Source organism: Oncorhynchus clarkii, chromosome 22 (genome assembly GCF_045791955.1).
Source record: "Oncorhynchus clarkii lewisi isolate Uvic-CL-2024 chromosome 22, UVic_Ocla_1.0, whole genome shotgun sequence".
Taxonomy (NCBI): domain Eukaryota; kingdom Metazoa; phylum Chordata; class Actinopteri; order Salmoniformes; family Salmonidae; genus Oncorhynchus; species Oncorhynchus clarkii.
Window position 1 is genome coordinate 32689540 of NC_092168.1, and position 19796 is coordinate 32709335.

Genomic DNA, 19796 nt, shown 5'->3' on the forward strand with positions numbered 1-19796 from the left:
TCTCACATGGAATAGCCTTAATTTCTCAGAACAAGAATAGACTGACGAGTTTCAGAAGAAAGCTCTTTGTTTCTGGCCACTTTGAGCCTGTAATCGAACCCACAAATGCTGATGCTCCGGATACTCAACTAGTCCAAAGAAGACCAGTGTTATTGCTTCTTTAATTAGCACAACAGTTTTCAGCTGTGCTAACATAATTGCAAAATGATTTCTAATGATCAATTTGCCTTTTAAAATGATAAACATGGATTAGCTAACACAACGTGCCATGGAACACAGGAGTGATGGTTGCTGATAATGGGCCTCTGTACACCTATGTGGATATTCCATTAAAAATCAGCTGTTTTCATCTACAATAGTCATTTACAACATTACCAACGTCTACACTGTATTTCTGATCAATTTGATGTTATTTTAATGGACAAAAATGTGCTTTCTTTCAAAAACAAGGAAATGTCTAAGTAACCCCAAACTTTTGAACAGTAGTGTAAATAGTAAAGTAAAGTACATATCCCCCTAAAAACTACTTAAGTAGTACTTTCAAGTATTTTTACTTAAGTACTTTACACCACTGTATAAAGTGGTGGTCCCATGTTTCATGAGCTGAAATAAAAGATCCCAGAAATGTTCCATATGCACAAAAAGCTTGTTTCTCTCAAATGTTGTGCTCTAATTTGTTTACATCCCTGTTAGTGGGCATTTTCCTTTGCCAAGAGTATCCATCCACCTGACAGGTTTGGCATATCAAGAAGCTGATTAAACAGCACGATCATGCTGAGGACAATAAAAGGCCACTCTAAAATGTGCAGTTTTGTCACAAAACACAATGTCACAGATGTCTCAAGTTTTGGGGGAGCATGCAATTGGCATGCTGACTGCAGGAATGTCCACAAGAGAATTTAATGTTAATTTCACTTCAATAAATCACCTCCGAAGTTGTTTTAGAGAATTTGGCAGTAGGTTCAACCAACCCCAGAACTGCAGACCACGTGGATGGCGTTGTGTTGACGGTTTTCTGATGTCTACGTTGTGAACAGAGTATCCCATTTTTGACGGTGGGGTCATGGTATTCGCAGGCATAAACTACTGACAACGAACACAATTGCATTTTATCGATAGCAATTTTAATTCACAAAAATAACATGACGAGCTCCTGAGGCCCATTGTTAGGCCCATTTTTTTAAGGTATCTGTGACCGACAGATACATATCTGTATTCCCAGTCATGTGAAATCCATAGATTAGGGCCTAATTTATTTATATCAATTGACTGATTTCCTTATATGAACTGTAACTCAGTAAAATCTTTGACGTTGATGCATGTTGCGTTTATTTTTTTGTTCAGTATACTGTATATCGAGTTAAGGATAGGTTGCTGATAGGTGGCTCCATTGCCTTTGAAAAAGCACTTGTATAGCAACACTATTGCATACTCATTGGCCTCTCAGCATTCTATTTAGATTGAGATAGTTCTGCTACATTAGTCTGTAGGAGAGATGACCGAAATAATATGCTAAGAAGGATCACACTATGTAAGCTTATGTCTCCTGCATGATGATCACACACTTCTGTTCAGTATTTACCTTGGCTTTATGGTCCTCTGTGGCTCAGTTGTTAAGAGCGTGGCACCAAGGTTCTGGGTTCAATTGCTGTAGTCATGCTTGCTTCATCTGCATATATGAAACTGTCTTATTTAAGGGCCAGATTGGGATCCTTGGTGTCAGATTCATGGAGCAAGAGCACACATTATTACAGGTAGATGAAATCACCATGTTTTTTTCCCTATCTTCTCTCCTCTCTTCAGTGACAAGTGTAAAGCAAGAGGCTTCACAGTCATCGTGGATGGACGGAAGTCTCAGTGGAACATAGTGAAGACGGTGGTGCTCATGTTGCAGGTAGGAACTGATAGAAGAAAGGGTTCATGTTGCAGGTAGGAACTGATAATCAGGGCAGATGTGTTCCTTTAAGGATAAAACCACATTTTACCCCCACACTACAGCGAGATGAGAAGTCCATATTTCTGTGGATCAAATAGAAGAAGGCCTGTCTAACTACTCCCTTTGGAATGTATAGTGGAATACATTACAGTCATATAGAGTGAATACTAATAAAACCATCTACAATTTGACAGAATGATTACTCATATAGGGCAAGGACATGGAGTTTATTGCAGTCAGTCAGTTGCTACTGTCTGTGTTATACTCTGCATAGAAACAGTCAGGAGATTATAGCCGTCTGCTATAACAGATTCTTGTAGGGGAGGGTGTGGGAAGGTTGGTCGATATGGCCTAAAAATCTAGATTCTAGATCTAGATTTTTTCAAATTTATGGGTGATTCACAATATATATAGATAAAAAATAAAAAAAATGCTTTCTCTAAATAAGCTTTTTTGCACAATACAATACTGCATTTCAAACACTCAGGAATAATCTAATGAATTCAGGGCTTGTAAAATGATATCTAGGCTAAATATAAGCCTTCCACTACCACTAATCATTTAATTATTTTATCAGAATAGTTTAACATGCTTTTTTTTGCAATAATCACTAATCTGGCTTTCACATCTGTCTGTGAACATTATTTATTTTTAACAGATTTAACCAGAACCATGCAATATGCACATCCACTAATAATGACCTTCTTCTGGTAGCAGCAGTAGTGGATTTAGGTATGGGCGACACGGGCAGCAGCACAGCACAGCACAGTCTCCAACTGTTTAAACAACATAGCCTGTTCACTTTGTTTAGATGTTGAAACCAAGTGGGCTACCTGGATGAGAAGATGCTTATTTCTCAGAATGAGAACGTGTTGCCAATTCCTTATATAAATGTGACTTTTTATCCTCATTGCACATTTTTAAAACACAGACTAGACAGCTGCTAGCGCATAACAGTCTGGCTAAAATGCTGCTAGCATACATCATGGTACCGGAAATGCTGTTAGCAGAAACTAAGCATACATTTCCCAAAATCATGTTCATTGATACTCCTGTTTTAGTATGGTCTGCTCTGTTTTACATTTGGGGAGTTGAGACATAAAAAGGGTATCGCTAAAAAAAGTTAAGTTCTTGTCTATTACAGTAAAATAATATCTTAATGTGTTCCGGTGTCCCTATGACCGATTCTGTTGAACCAAACCTCAAATGCAAATAGCGAGTTGAAACTGCTTATGGTCAGAGAGGAAGAAGTGATCTTTTAGTAGAGCCCTGCACTGGCATGAATTTTAAGCCCGAGTCCTACCCAGGCCTGCGACATTCAGGCCCTACCCTACCCAGGTCCGATTGCATCTACTAAATTTAAAGCCTGGCCCGGCCCGAAACCCGAAATAACCTCCTCTATTAGTAAATCCATTAGCTGCTCCTCTCTTTCTATCACTTTCTGTCTGTGAGCAGGCAGGTCATGGCGCTCTGAGTCTGAGTATCTATAGCAACGGCTCGGCTTAGGCTGCTCTGCTCCAGGACGAGACATGAGAGAGCAGTGAGCTGTTAGCTACTTTTTGCCGCTCTAAACTCAAGGAACATTATTATTTTCTGTGAAATAATATCTTCTGTTCTATATTTATATTTATATTGACGAGGTTGAAGCACTTCTGACATCATGTTATGATCTCAGTCAGATATGACTGTACTGTGTAGCAGAGCACGAGCAAATGGATCAGCTTCAAAATGTTAGTGATCAATGTATTGATACCCGAGCCCTGCCCGTACCTTAGTTATGGATGAAAAAACAGACCTTTACCCTTCCCAACCCAATGTATAATGTCGGGCTCGGGTCGGATATCTTTCATCGTGGTTGTTCTGAGTGGCGGGGGGAGGGGCTTGGTGTCTGTGTGTGAGTGGGAAGGTGCACACAGCACAGATGGAGTGAAGGAGACGAGGCCAAAAAGACTGATACAGGCATTTGGAACATCACGCTAAGACATTCATTCAAATGAATTCGATATAACGCCCAGTCCTAGAGTGAGGATATAAAAATACTTTCACATGAGGATGTGTTCTGTTCCCAATGGCCTATTTAACAATGTTCAGTAGATTTAACCCTTTAAAACCCATGTCTCTTTATCTTTAATTATCCCTGTGAATATTCATGATTGTAACGATGTAGCCATTTCCTGCAGTCAAATGACCTAGTGGCCCCATGGTTGGAATGTTATTCAAATTTTTCATAATTTCATAATTCATAAACATATATGTTTTTATATAGTGAAAACCTGGTGTTTCTATGTCAAACAGTTTTGTTATATTTCAGTCTTCTGTGATGTATATAAAGTATAGTATTGGGATGCAAACTCAAAATTGAATAAATGTCAACTCTATATCTGACATGGTACAGGTGTCTTATTTTTTAAAAACCCATAACCGTGTGTGTAAGATGTATACTTTTGTTTCAAAGTAGATTTGTTTAAGACTACCAAGAAGCACTCTGTGTGACCCTGATTTATCCCATTGCAGTAAAAGGCTAATGATTAATTAGCACAGTATACAATAGAGGAGCAGATGTCTGAGTGAGAAGCAGACAGACGTGGACATGAAGTTGCCACAGGGGAACCATCTCGGCCTACCTCCACCACATTAACAGCTCTCTGCCAATCAGAACGTGACAAAGAGCCTTGGAGGAGAAATAAAATGGTGGTCCCAACCCAGATGTTGCATTCTGTCTGTGCCATAAAACATTACAGTGATGAGCTATGTAGTTAAATATGGTGCAATATGCATTATGCATGGTCCCTGGCAAATAAAATAAAATAATAAAAGAAATAGACATCTCAGATCAAATCCATCCCCAGCAGTCAAGTGAAAAGTAATTAAGACAAAAGGGAATCTAAGCTGATTACGTTTGAAGAAGAGTAGTCTAATCGATCTCCTGACTGGGCTGTGTAATTTCTCCATCTGCCTAATTATGCCTTTAAACAATGTTTTCCCCTGAAGTCCAGTCTCTGGTTTGGGCTCATTAGGGCAAACTAGCCAAACATTTGACAACTAAAAATGTGCATTTCGTATTGGACAGGTCCAGCTTGTCCCTGCTGTTTCAGTCAGTTTTGTCCATTTGATGCCTAGTGAACAGGACCCAGGCTCTGACCTCCATCCACTTTGCAGTGTGGCCTATGTCAGCAGACAGACTGAGCTCTGTTTGTCTCTGCTGTAGTCTGCAGTCTGTCTGCCCCGGACCTGGGTTCAAATACTATTTTAAATTATTCCAAATATTTTAGCTGTGCCTGGTTGAGCTTCCTTTGCTTAGTGAACCAATAGTAGAGTCCCAAAACTGGCAGGCTAGGCAGGCGAGAGCAAAGTATTTTAAAGATTTCAAAAACGATTTGAACCCAGTCTGCATTCTGCCCTATCTGCCCTGACCTGGTTTTGTCACTGCAGATTGGCTATACAGTCCCCTGCTGTCTAAAGACCTCTGCACAAACAGGACCAGAATAGATAGGATGACAGTATGAAATGTACATTCTGTCTCACACACTAATCTGCCTGCCACTGTCTGGGGAAATTCCTGCAGGATTTCATGAAAACTGTGATGCACTACAGGGTTATATATATTTATATATTTTTACACTCTTAGAAAAAAGGGTTCCAAAGGGTTCTTTGGCTGCCCCCATAGGAGAACCCTTTTTGGTTCCAGGTAGAAAGAACTCTTTTGGGTTCCATGTAGAACCCTCTGTGGAAATGGTTTTTACATGGGTAAAATGGTTCTTCAAAGGGTTCTCCTTTGGGGATAGCCGAAGAACCGTTTTATGTTCTAGATAGCACCTTTTTTTTTTTAGATAAAGAGTTTACCAGTGTCATTCAATTTGAAACTCTGTTTACAAACATCTTATAAACCATCAGTAACTGTATGTTAACATTACATAAACCTATCGGTTTATTTCTGTGTCCAATAAACCACCCAAAGCCTATACCATTTTGCTAAAGAAATACTATTTCATTTTGATATCATCCCATTTTCTGTAGAATGTGATTCCAGCGGAGGTGTCCCTGGTGTGTGTAGTGAAGCCTGATGAATTCTGGGACAAGAAGGTCACTCATTTCTGCTTCTGGAAGGAGAAGGACAGACTAGGCTTTGAGGTGAGTGTCTTGTCTCTATCTCACTTTCTCCTTCTCTCTCTCTAGCCCCCTTCTCGCTCATCTCTCTCTCTACATCTCTCCCTCTCTTTCTCCCCCCTCACTCTCTCCTAATAATGTTATATCTCTGAGCAGCAGAATCCTATCCGCCTTCACCTCCCAGAGGGACAGATTATGACCAGAATTGAATTTACTTTCCTTCACAAACCAATGATTTCTATGTTGGTGGTTGGGCGGCATACAAATTGATAGAGATAGAGAGATTATGCTTTTTATTTTGCTTCAGTCAGTATTATATTTGGCCTTGTGTTGTGAACCCCTTCATCAATGCTGTTCTTTATCTCGGGCCCAGATCTGTTTGTGCTATATAGCCAACACATTTGATTGTAGTTATTGCAATGGCTAGGGATTTTCTGATGAATTATTTGTGCTTGTGTGCTCTACAACAGCCCTCAAATATAGCCTATCAATCACCAACATACCCCTGAGGAATTGCTGACCATATGCTATAGACCACTAGGCAAATTAAGCTCTCTGTCAATTGCGGCTGATAGATAGATGACCAAGGTCTGTTGTGGTAGACAGCATGGCATCATTATACTTTTTTAAGTGCATTGTGTGGTGATTTAGAAGGTAGAACTTTATGGCAGTAAGTCACCATTGTCTCAGCGCTAGATTAATATGACTTATTAAATATTCAGGCATCGTGTTCCATTTCAACCTCCCATATGGCTTCTGTCATCTCTTCCTATACCCCCTGAAGGAATTACATTAGTAGAGGGGTGGGGGACACACACTCCTCAAGTTTCTATGTTTGTTCTCTTAGATGGGAGAGATGTAGCTAGTATTCCTTGTTTATATTTTAGTGCTAGAAGCCCCTTCACAACAGAGTGATAGTAATGGAAGTATGGAGTATGGATACATGCTAGTTTGTCTGATAGTAATGGAAGAATTGCGTATGGATACATGCTAGTTTGTCTGATAGTAATGGAAGTATGGAGTATGGATACATGCTAGTTTATCTGATAGTAATGGAAGTATGGAGTATGGATACATGCTAGTTTGTCTGATAGTAATGGAAGTATGGAGTATGGATACATGCTAGTTTGTCTGATAGTAATGGAAGTAATAGGCAGGAATACCTGGTAGTAAGTTAATCTGACTTTCTGTCTACAGTATGGTCTCCTTCAGCGTTGACTAACACTGTCATCATGTTGCTTGGCAACAGTAATGTATATCAAGAGCAGATGCTGGCTGCAGTATAACATTACTGTCTTCAGCATGTCAGCCCAGTGTGTGTGTGTGCGTGCACGTCTGTGATTGTGTGTGTGTGCGTGCCTTAGTCTTTGTGAGTGTTTATATATGCAAGTGTGTGTGTGGAAAGAGTGTCCTGGAACACACTAATACAGAGACTGCTCAGTAGAGGTCTTTCTTGTTGTTTTTGCTCCAACAGTTCTGTGTTCATCTGTACCAGCAGTTCCTTCTAGTTCTTCCTCACTATAACATGTCTGTGTTGATCTGGACTAGCAGTTCCTTCTAGTTCTTCCTCACTATAACATGTCTGTGTTGATCTGGACCAGCAGTTCCTTCTAGTTCTTCCTCACTATAACATGTCTGTGTTGATCTGGACCAGCAGTTCCTTCTAGTTCTTCCTCACTATAACATGTCTGTGTTGATCTGGAACAGCAGTTCCTTCTAGTTCTTCCTCACTATAACATGTCTGTGTTGATCTGGACCAGCAGTTCCTTCTAGTTCTTCCTCACTATAACTCCCCTGCTAGACCAGATGGCTCTGTTGGATGGCTGAGGTGGTCAATTTATTGGCATTGGAAATGAAAGGGAATTAGGGGGAAATACTTGGAAATTAAAGTTGACCTACTTTAGTTTAGATAGGGTGGATCGGGTGCTTGTATTCATTGAACTTTACTATTGAGGAATTAAATATCTTTGAACTCTGAACTAAGTGGTTGGCTGACCTGTATGGCATCTACTACCCAGAACCAATCTGGCATGAATACCAGAGTATATGTGTCACGACTTCCACCGAAGTCGGTCCCTCTCCTTGTTTGGGCGGCGTTCGGCGGTCGACGTCACCGGCCTTCTAGCCATTGCCGATCCACTTTTCATTTTCCATTTGTTTTGTCTTTGTCTTACACACCTGGTTTCAATTCCCCAATTACTTGTTCATTATTTAACCCTCTGTTCCCCCATGTTTGTTTGTGAGAAATGATTGTATTTGTATTGTATTTGTCTATTTTGAGTAAATTACATTTAATTGCTCATATCTGCTGTCCTGCGCCTGACTCCTCTACACAAGCGACACACAGACCACATTACAGAATTACTCACCAAGAATGGAGTCAGCAGGAGCAGACGCCCTGCCCTCCCTGTGGCGATAGAGGAGCGCGTCCAGCAGCACGTGACCATACTGCAACTTCTGGCCACCGCCATGGATCGCGTGCTGCAGACGATGGATCGTTGGGAGAGAGGAGGAGGTCGTCCAGCGCCTCCACCAGCCCCACTACAGCAGGTCCCACTGTCCACCCCTCCTTTACCCGGTCCCAGCGGGATTCGGCTCGCAAGGGAGTATGATGGGATGTCTGCCTGATGCCAGGGGTTCCTACTCCAGCTTGAGCTCTACCTCTCGACCGTTCACCCGGCTCCTTCGGGACGTGAGAGTGTGTCCACCCTCATCTCCTGCCTCTCAGGCAAAGCCCTGGAGTGGGCCAGCGCCGTATGGAGTGAAGGAGACGCGGCGTTGGACCATTACGCAGAGTTGACCCGCCGCTTTAGGGCAGTTTTCGACCACCCGCCTGAGGGTCAAGCGGCGGGTGAACATCTGTTCCTCCTGAGGCAGGGGACGAGGAGCGCTCAGGATTTCGCTTTGGACTGCTGGACCCTGGCCGCCAGCGCGGGATAGAACAAGAGGGCCCTGATCGATCACTACCGATGCAGTCTGCGCGAGGACATCCGTCGGGAGTTGGCCTCCCGAGACACCACCCTCACATTGGACCAGCTGGTGGACCTGTCCATCCGGCTGGACAACCTGCTGGCTACCCGCGGACGTCCGGATCGGGGTCTGTCAGTTCCATCCCCCAGCACCTCCGCTCCGACACCCGTGGAGCTGGGAGGTGCTGCACTTAGGGCGACCGGAGGAGGGGCCATTCCCTGCACCATCTGTGGCCGCAGAGGGTACACTGCTGGTCGGTGCTGGGGGGTTCCTCAGGGAGTCGATGCAGCAGGCAGGGCACTATCGTGTTACCCCAGGTGAGTCGACACCAGGCTTACCCAGAGCCCCCTGTTGCTCACATGTATGTGTTTATTAAATTTCCTGAGTTTTAACCGCATTTCCAGCATAATGTAGATTCATGCGCATTCATGCGCAGCTGGGAATTTTATTGACCGTTCATTTGCACATAGTTTAGGGATTCCACGCCCTAGGTAGTCGACCATTAGGGTCAGGGCTGATTAGGGAGGCCACCGCTCCACTAAGCATGGTTAAGCAGGAGGGTCACAAGGAGAGAATCAGTCTCTTCCTTATTGATTCTCCTGCATTTCCCGTGGTGCTGGGCCTACCCTGGATGGCCTGTCAAGACCACACTATTTCATGGCAACAGAGGGCTCTCAAGGGGTGGTCACGAGAGTGCTCAGGGAGGTGTGTAGGGGTTTCCACCGGTACGACTACTGTGGAAAGTCCAGGCCAGGTCTCCACCGTGCGCATCCCCTCAGAATATGCCGATTTGACTAGAAGGCGACTCAATTACCACCCCATCGACGGGGGGATTATGCGATAAATCTCCTGGTAGACGCAGCACTTCCCAGGAGTCACGTGTATCTTCTGTCACAGGAGGAGACGGCGGCTATGGAAACATATGTCTCCGAATCCCTGGGGCAGGGATACATTCGGCCCTCCACTTCACCTGCCTCCTCAAGTTTATTTTTTGTGAAGAAGAAGGATGGAAGTCTGCGCCTGTGTATTGACTATCGGGGTAACAATCACTGTGAGGTACAGCTACCCGCTGCCTCTCATAGCCAGTGCGATAGAGTCAATGCACGGGGTGCGCTTCTTCACAAAATTGGATCTCAGGAGCGCTTACAACCTGGAGCGTATCCGGGAGGGGGACAAGTGGAAGACGGCATTTAGTACCACCTCAGGGCACTATGAGTACCTCGTCATGCCGTACGGGTTGATGAATGCTCCATCAACTACTACTACCGAAGGTTTATCCTGTATTTTGGTCAGGTAGCAGCTCCCATTACCTCACTGCTGAAGGGAGGACCGGTGCGGCTGCAGTGGTTGGCTGAGGCGGACAGAGCTTTTGGTCACCTGAAGGCTCTGTTTACCTCGGCTACCGTGGTGGCTCAACCGGATCCCTCTTTGGCGTTCATAGTGGAGGTGGACGCGTCTGAGACTGGGATAGGAGCCGTGCGCTCTCAGCTCTTGGGCACGCCACTAAAGCTCCGCCCCTATGCTTTCTGTTCTAAGAGGCTCAGCCCAGCGGAGCGAAACTATGATGTGGGGGACCGGGAGCTGTTGGCTGTTGTCAAGGCTGTGAAGGCGTGGAGACATTGGCTTGAGGGGCCTAAACACCCTTTTCTCATCTGGATGGCCACCGCAATCTGGAGTACATCCGGGCGGCGAGGAGACTGAACCCTCGCTAGGTAAGGTGGGTCATGTTCTTTACCCATTTTGTTTTCACTCTGTCCTACAGACCAGGTTCCCAGAATGCTAAGGCAGACGCGCTGTCCTGGATGTATGACACAGAGGAGCGGTCCATGGATCACATTCCCATACTTCCGGCCTCTTGCCTGGTGGCACCAGTGGTGTGGGAGCTGGACGCGGGACATCGAGCGGGCGTTACGCACAGAGCCCACTCCCCCCCAGTGTCCAGCTGGGCGCCTGTATGTTCCGTCTGCTCTCCGCGACTGTTTGATCTATTGGCCCACACGTCACCCTCCTCTGGTCATCCTGGCATCGGTCAGACGGTGTGTTGCCTTCGTGGGAAGTACTGGTGGTCCACCTTGGCCAAGGACGTGAGGGTTTATGTTTTCTCCTGCTCGTTGTGCGCCCAGTGCAAGGCTCCCACCTGCTCAGAGGGAAATTACAACCCCTACCCGTTCCACAACGGCTGTGATCACACCTGTCGGTGGACTTCCTGACGGATCTTCCTCCCTCACAGGGCAACACCACGATCCTGGTTGTTGTGGATTGGTTTTCTAAGTCCTGCCGTCTCCTCCCTTTGCCCTTTGCCCTGTTCACTCACGTCTTCCGGCACTACGGGGTGCCTGGGGACATAGTCTCTGATTGGGGTCCCCAGTTCACGTCCAGGGTCTGGAGAGCGTTCATGGAACGTCTGGGGGTCTCAGTCAGCCTCACCTCAGGTTTTCACCCCGAGAGTAATGGGCAGGTGGAGAGAGTAAACCAGGATGTGGGTAGGTTTCTGCGGTCATATTGCCAGGACCGGCCGGGGGAGTGGGCGGCATTAAACTCACTCCTCCACTAACCTCTCTCCCTTCCAGTGCATACTGGGGTATCAGCCGATTCTGGCTCCTTGGCACCAGAGCCATATCGAGGCTCTTACAGTGGACGAATCGTTTAAGCGCTCGGAGGAGACCTGGGATGCCGCCCATGTGCATCTGCAACGGGCCGTGAGGCGGCAGAAGGCGAGCTCCGACCGCCACCGCAGTGAGGCCCCGATGTTTGCACCGGGGGACCGGGTCTGGCTCTCGACCCGAAACCTGCCCCTCCACCTGCCCTGCCGGAAGCTGGGTCCGCGGTTTGTGGGGGCATTCAAAGTCCTGAGGAGACTGAACGAGGTATGCTACAGGTTACAGCTTCTTTGGACCTTTGTTGCTGCGGGAGTTCCACCGCCTCCATCCGGATCGCCCTGCACCTCGTCCTCCGGGTCGTTCCCGAGGTCGGTGTCGGCTTGCTGCTGGAGCCGCGCGTCAAGGGGTGGGGTACTGTCACAACTTCCCCCGAAGTCAGTCCCTCTCCTTGTTCGGGCGGCGTTCGGCGGTCGACGTCACCGGCCTTCTAGCCATCGCCAATCCACGTTTCATTTTCCATTTGTTTTGTCTTTGTCTTACACACCTGGTTTCAATACCCCAATTACTTGTTAATTATTTAACCCTCTGTTCCCCCATGTTTGTTTGTGAGTAATTGTTTGTATGTAATACGGTCCGTTATGTGGGAACGCTTCATTGTATTGTATTTGTCTATTTTGAGTAAATTACGTTTTTATTACTCATATCTGCTGTCCTGCGCCTGACTCCGCTACACAAGTGACACACAGACCACATTACAATATGGGAATGTAACTGGGCATGAAAACCCTGTAGAAGCAGTGAAGTCTCCCTCGTAGTGCCTGCCGCCTCAATCTCAAAAGACTAGCTATTTGGCTTGTTTTGACATGCATTGCATTGCAAATAACCTTGCACTATAAATCAGTCAGTCACAATTTACACACAGTATATAATGGATTTAATGATCTCGAACGTGGCCATTCTATTTTGAGGGGACACAATCTTGTGTTCATGTAATTGTCTCACAGTTAGACAAAGTAACACTTGTGGTAGAGACTAGAGAGCTGACTCACTGACTCACAGCTAAACAATAATGCCACTAGTTTTAAACCCTCTGCTTGATCTACCTTTCAGTTTCAAAGCACTTCGATTAGGATTCTGAGCTGAACTTACACCCCAGAGCCCATATTTGAAAAGTGTCTCAAACGAGTGTTGATCTAAAAGAAAAAACTGATCTTAGATCAACACTCCTGCTCTGAAATGTTTTTCAAGTACTGGCCCTGAGGGTGTAAGCTCAGCTCACATATTAAAGCGGTGGTTTCATGAACAAATGTCTCTATCCAGATGTAATTGATACATACTGGGCTGTGGAAGAGAAGGGAAGGGTCTGTTTTCACTTTTGATTTTCTTTCTGCTTCTCTTCTCTTTCAGAGGTGTGGCTAAAGTGTTGCCCAATCTGCCATCCCAATTTTCACTATAACCATCAAACTGTTTTTTTCCTTCGTCTTTGGAAGCTAATCGCCATATAAATAAATGCACTTGTGAACAGAAAATGTGTGTCTGTGCGAGCCACGTGTGTGTTACCTGGCCTTGTTAGTCATATCCCACTGGGCACAGACTTCAATTCAACATCTAGTATGTATCAAGGAGTCAGTCAGTCTGCGTGTGGGAAATTATCAGAATTAAAATCATGTATTGATCATGTGTTGCTTTCTCTGCAGCACGATGATGACTGTGTGTGCATGCATCTGTGTTGTGTTCCTGTGTGTGTGTATCCAGAAAGAGACCAAAGCAAGACAAACCCGTGACATAACATTAGCATTATGATTCCTCTAACTCTGTAGTCCTTCAGGATTGATTCCTCTAACTCTGTAGTCCTTCAGGGTTGATTCCTCTAACTCTGTAGTCCTTCAGGATTGATTCCTCTATGTGGTTCTTCAGGGTTGATACCTCTAACTATGTGGTTCTTCAGGGTTGATTCCTCTCACTATGTAGTTCTTCAGGGTTGATTCCTCTAACTGTAGTCCTTCAGGGTTGATTCCTCTAACTATGTAGTCCTTCGGGGTTGATTCCTCTAACTCTGTAGTCCTTCAGGGTTGATTCCTCTAACTACGTAGTTCTTCAGGGTTGATTCCTCTTACTATTTAGTCTTTCAGGGTTGATTCCTCTAACTACAGTTGAAGTCGGAAGTTTACAAACACTGAGGTTGGAGTCATTAAAACTCGTTTTTCAACCACTCCCCAAATTTCTTGTTAACAAACTATAGTTTTGGCAAGTCGGTTAGGACATCTACTTTGTGCATGAAACAAAAATTGTTTACGGATTTGTTCCAAAAATTGTTTACGGACAGATTATTTCACTTTTAATTCACTGTACCACAATTCCAGTGGGTCAGTAGTTTACATACACTAAATTGACTGTGACTTTATTAAACAGCTTGGAAAATTCCATAAAATTATGTCATGGCTTTAGAAGCTTCTGATAGGCTAATTGACATCATTTGAGTCAATTGGAGGTGTACCTGTGGATGTATTTCAAGGCCTACCTTCAAACTCAGTGCTTATTTGCTTGACATCATGCGAAAATCAAGACCCCAGAAAAAAAATTGTAGACCTCCACAAGTCTGGTTCATCCTTGGGAGCAATTTCCAAATGCCTGAAGTTGCCACGTTCATCTTTACAAACAATGGTACGCAAGTATAAACACCATGGGACCATGCAGACGACATACTGCTCAGGAAAAAAACGTGTTCTGTCTCCTAGAGATGAACATACTTTTGTGCGAAAGTGCAAATCAATCCCAGAACAACAGAAAGAACCTTGTGAAGATGCTGGAGGAAACAGGTACAAATGTATCTATATCCACAGTAAAACGAGTCCTATATCGACATAACCTGAAATGCCGCTCAGCAAGAAAGAAGCCACTGCTCCAAAACCGCCATAAAAAAGCCAGAATACGGTTTGTAACTGCACATGGGGACAAAGATCGTACTTTTTGGAGAAATGTCCTCTGGTCTGATGAAACAAAAATATAACTGTTTGGCCATAATAACCATCGTTATGTTTGGAGGGTAAAAGGGGGAGACTTGCAAGCCAAAGAAAGAACACCATCCTAACCGCGAAGCACGGGGTTGGCAGCATCATCATGTTGTGGGGGTGCTTTGCTGCAGGAGGGTCTGGTACACATCACAAAATAGATGGCATCATGAGGACGGAAAATTAAGTGGATATTTTGAAGCAACATCTCAAGACATCAGTCTTGGACACAAATGGGGCTTCCAAATGGCCATTGACCCCAAGCATACTTCCAAAGTTGTAGCAAAATGGCTTAAGGACAACGAAGTCAAGGTATTGGAGTGGCCATCACAAAGCTCTGACCTCAATCCTATAGAAAATTTGTGGGCAGAACTGAAAAGGCGTGTGCGAGCAAGGAGGCCTACAATCCTGACTCAATTACACCAGCTCTGTCAGGAGGAATGGGCCAAAATTCACCCAACTTATTGTGGGAAGCTTGTGGAAGGCTACCCGAAACATTTGAGCCAAGTTAAACAATTTAAAGGCAATGCTACCAAATACTAATTCAGTGTATGTAAATTTCTAACCCACTGGGAATGTGATGAAAGAAATACAAGTTGAAAAAAATCATTATCTCTAATATTATTCTGACATTTCACATTCTTAAAATAAAGTGGTGATCCTAACTGACCTAAGACAGGGACTTTTTACTCTGATTAAATGTCAGGAATTGTGAAAAACTGAGTTTAAATATATTTGGCTAAGGTGTATGTAAACTTCCGACTTCAACTGTAGTCTTTCAGGGTTGATGGTAGTGGTGTTTTTTGATGGAGTATGTGTTTAGCATCCTACGGCTAACCTTGTGGATGTGTGCAAAGGGCTGGCAACCTTCCAGTCAGGGTTTCTGCTTTGAGCTTGTGATGCACACACACGCACACATACACACACCAGTCAGGTTTCTGGTTTCAGCGTGTGACAAACACACACACACACAACAGTCAGGTCTCTGCATTCAGGTCTCTGCAGTCATGTCTCTGCAGTCATGTCTCTGCAGCGTCTGATGCGGTTGGTTGGAGCTAGGACGTATTATGTTAATGTTCACCATACCAGCGTACCAGCATACCAGAGTATGACATAATGTAAAGCTTTAATTTGATAAAAACAAACCATACATATTAGGGTAGACTACTGAACATTTGGGATACAGAGGGTTCACTCGTATTTGGGCTTAAGCTTTCACTTATCCCTTTATACATTTCAATGTTGCAGCAGCTCTCACTTTAATCTTCTCTGGTGAGGGGAGTATAAGTGATTTCTCTGTGTACAGGTTAGGATGAGTAATATCTGATTTTCCCTGAGTAATATTCAAAGCATAGACTGGTGATGAAGCACATCATAGTAATAAGACAAGACATGTTTTTTTCTTGCTTTACACTCATATGTACCCCATTTGTACTCCAAACAACCAGGTGTGGCTGCCAGATATATCAGTTACATCTCAACAAAACACACCCACACATGACATCAGACAGGCAGATATCAAAATATCTACGGGTGAAAAGCTACAACCCCATAAGTGATGATGAGAAGTGAAGTTATTTGGAAATCCTGATGAAAATATGTTCCTTCTCTCTGACAGGAAGTATCCAGGTTGTGTTTGTGTACAGGTCAGAAATATTTCCTAGTGCTGCCTATCCCAGGTGGGGGGTAGGCTGACTCGCTGTGCTCATCACACCTGCATTCAAACACTATTTGAATTCATTTTAGATACGCTAGCGCAATGGAACCAATAGAATATTTGCAAAACCGCAAACTCCAGCCTTCTGTCACTCCAGGCAGGCTAAAGCAAATGCTCACAGTATTTGAAATATTTGCAGTAGTATTTGAACCCAGGTCTGGTGTTTCTCTCATCTGTATGGACAACTGTTACCTCTTATCCACGTGATACATCTGAACAGGCCTGTAGTGTGTGTGTGTGCGTCTGCGTGTGTGAGAGAGAGCGTGAACCAGAACCAACAGGCCTGTAACAAGCCTATATGTCAGGAGGACAGATGAGTCAGAGAGAGATAGGAGAAACAGCTGTGGAGGCGAACAGGCTTTGTTTAGAGAGAGACATGTCTGCATAGGCCTCTCCCAGATTCCTATTCCACATTCCCAGATTCTAGAGAAAGTCTTACTTGAATGTCCACATTGACGTGTCGAAGAGGGGTCCTGGAGTTGTCTCTGAATTCTTAGCATTCATGTGGGGACTTTCTTTACCCAGTACGAGAGGACATAATCGAAAAAGACCACCAGCTGTGATTAGGCCTTGTCCTGCCTGCTTGATCAATTGTTTCTAAATGTCAAGTAATGTTGCATTTGGAGGGGATTAGTGATGATTAAATAAATATTTGTACCAGTGGGGATTTAATCAGCTCTGACTCCATAGAGCAGTTGTTCCCAAACTTTTTATTGTCCCGTACCCCTTCAAACATTCAACCTCCATCTGCGTACCCCCTCTAGCACCAGGGTCAGCGCACTCTCAAATGTTATTTTTTGCCTTCATTGTAAGCCTGCCACACACACACTATACGATACATTTATTAAACAATAGAATGAGTGTGAGTTTTTGTCACATCCCGGCTCGTGGGAAGTGACAAAGAGCTCTTATAGGGCCAGGGCACAAATAATAATATAATAATAATCAATCATTTTGCTCTTTATTTAGCCATCATACATATAAAACCTTATTTGTTCATCAGAAATTATGAATAACTCACCACAGGTTAATGAGAAGGGTGTGCTTGAAAGGATGCACATAACTCTGCAATGTTCGGTTGTATTGGAGAGAGTTTCAGTCTTAAATCATTTTCCACACACAGTCTGTGTTTGTATTTAGTTTTCATGCTAGAGAGGGCCGAGAATCCACTCTCACATAGGGACGTGGTTGCAAAGGGCATCAGTGTCTTAAGAGAGTGATTTGCAAAGGCAGGAAATCCAGAAATCTGGCAGTGGCTTCTGATTAAATTCAATTTTCATAGAACCGCTTGTTGCAATCTTGATGAGGCTCTCTTGTTCAGATATCAGTAAGTGGACTGGAGGCAGGGCATGAAAGGGATAACGAATCCAGTTGTTTGTGTCATCCGTTTCGGGAAAGTACCTGCGTAATTACACACCCAACTCACTCAGGTGCTTCGCTATATCACATTTGACATTTGACACAGCTTGAGTTCATTTGCATACAAAAAAATCATACAATGATGGAATGACCTTAGTGTTTTCCTTGTTAATGCAGACAGAAAATAACTTTTTAATCATAGCCTCAATGTTGTCCCACACATTGAATATAGTTGAGGAGAGTCCCCGTAATCCTAGATTCAAATTATTCAGGCGAGGAATTTTTTATTATTTTTATTTCACCTTTATTTAACCAGGTAGGCCAGTTGAGAACAAGTTCTCATTTACAACTGCGACCTGGTCAAGATAAAGCAAAGCAGTGCGACAAAAACAACAACACAGAGTTACACATGGGATAAACAAACGTAGAGTCAATAACACAATAGAAAAATCTGTATACAGTGTGTGCAAATGAAGTAAGGAGGTAAGGCAATAAATAGGCTGCTCTGACAGCTGATGCTTACAGTTAGTGAGGGAGATATGAGTCTCCAGCTTCAGTGATTTTTGCAATTCGTTCCAGTAAGTGGCAGCAGAGAACTGGAAGGAACGGCGGCCAAAGGAAGTGTTAGGCTTTGGGGATGACCAGTGAAATATACCTGCTGGAGCGCGTGCTACAGATGGGTGTTGCTATGGTGACCAGTGAGCTGAGATAAGGCGGAGCTTTACCTAGCAAAGACTTATAGTTGACCTGGAGCCAGTGGTTTTGGTGACGAATGTGTAGCGAGGACCAGCCAACGAGAGCATATAGGTCTCAGTGGTGGGTAGTATATGGGGCTTTGGTGACAAAACGGATGGCACTGTGATTGACTGCATCCAATTTGCTGAGTAGAGTGTAGGAAGCTATCACCCAGATAGGCCAGTTGTTTTAAGAAACTCGTCATCATGCAAGCGGTCAGACGTGATAATGATGGTCAGTAATGAAAACTTTAACCTGTTATGGCTGCATCCCTTTGTTCTCAATTTCCACCTGAAGACATACCCTAATCTAACTGCCTGTAGCTCAGCCCCAGAGGCAAATATATGCATATTCTTGGTATCATTTGAATGGAAACATTCTGAAGTTTGTGGAAATGTTAATTGAATGTAGGAGAATATAACACAGTAGATCTGGTGTAAGAAAAGAGAAAGAAAGAGCATACTTTTTCTGTTTTTTATTGTTGTAGTATCATCTTTCACATGTACTGTTTCACATGTACTGTATCATCTTTCACATGTTGCCCAAATGTACCCAAGTGGCCGAATTGGTGAAATGACCTATAACTATATACAGCAGTGCAAATAACTATATACAACATATCAAAAAGCAATTCTAACACACACACAAAATTATTATTATTTTTTTACATTTGAAAATAAATATTTTAAAAAAACAGTACACCCCTTGGAAGTCCTCGTCATAATATTTGCTGCCTGTGCCATGTCCCATAGCAGTCTCTTTCTGATGTAAAGCAGAGGCAAACTGAACAAGTGGTGCATTTCATGTAACACAGAACACAACGACGCCTCCATGCTGTGCCCTTTTGGCCCTGAGGCACAGTCATGCCTGCAGTAATGAACTGTGGCATATGAACACCACTGTGGCAGAGGTAGAGCGGGCAGCTTGGCAGTCGGAGTCGCTATCACTGTGAAAGAAAGCATAACACAAATATTTGTATTGTATGAACCTTTTATCAGCACATAAAATAAACAGATATGTATTGTATAGAGCAGAGGGAACAGTCAAAAACATTTTTGTACATTTTTTTTTATATATAATATATATATATTTTTATATTTCATAAAACGGCATTAGCACTTACCCGTCCAGAAGTATGTCCTGTCCTTGCAGAAACAGCTCCTCAGTTAGTTTGAATCATAACACTCCAAGATTCCTCAAACAAAAAATCTCTCACTTTTTCACTTTAGAGTTTGACTTCGCTTTACGTGATTTATTCGCCAGGATATCTTCAATGAAATCGTTGAAACTACAACTTTCTGAAATACAGCTACGCGTAAAAAGCCTTACAGCAACTCCTCTGATCGTCAAGGCGAGAATGG

The 19796-nt window shown here is 43.7% G+C and overlaps 1 protein-coding gene across 2 annotated transcripts in view; it reads left to right on the top strand.

Annotated features, from left to right (window-relative positions):
- The window catches only part of LOC139380799 (SEC14 domain and spectrin repeat-containing protein 1), a 58103-nt gene that overhangs the window by 19522 nt on the left and 18785 nt on the right, over positions 1-19796 (top strand). For both annotated transcript variants that reach the window (XM_071123834.1, XM_071123835.1), the window contains exons 5-6: positions 1804-1894; positions 5954-6067. In XM_071123834.1, coding sequence (XP_070979935.1) covers positions 1804-1894; positions 5954-6067 — 205 coding nt within the window. The remainder of the gene's footprint in view (positions 1-1803; positions 1895-5953; positions 6068-19796) is intronic.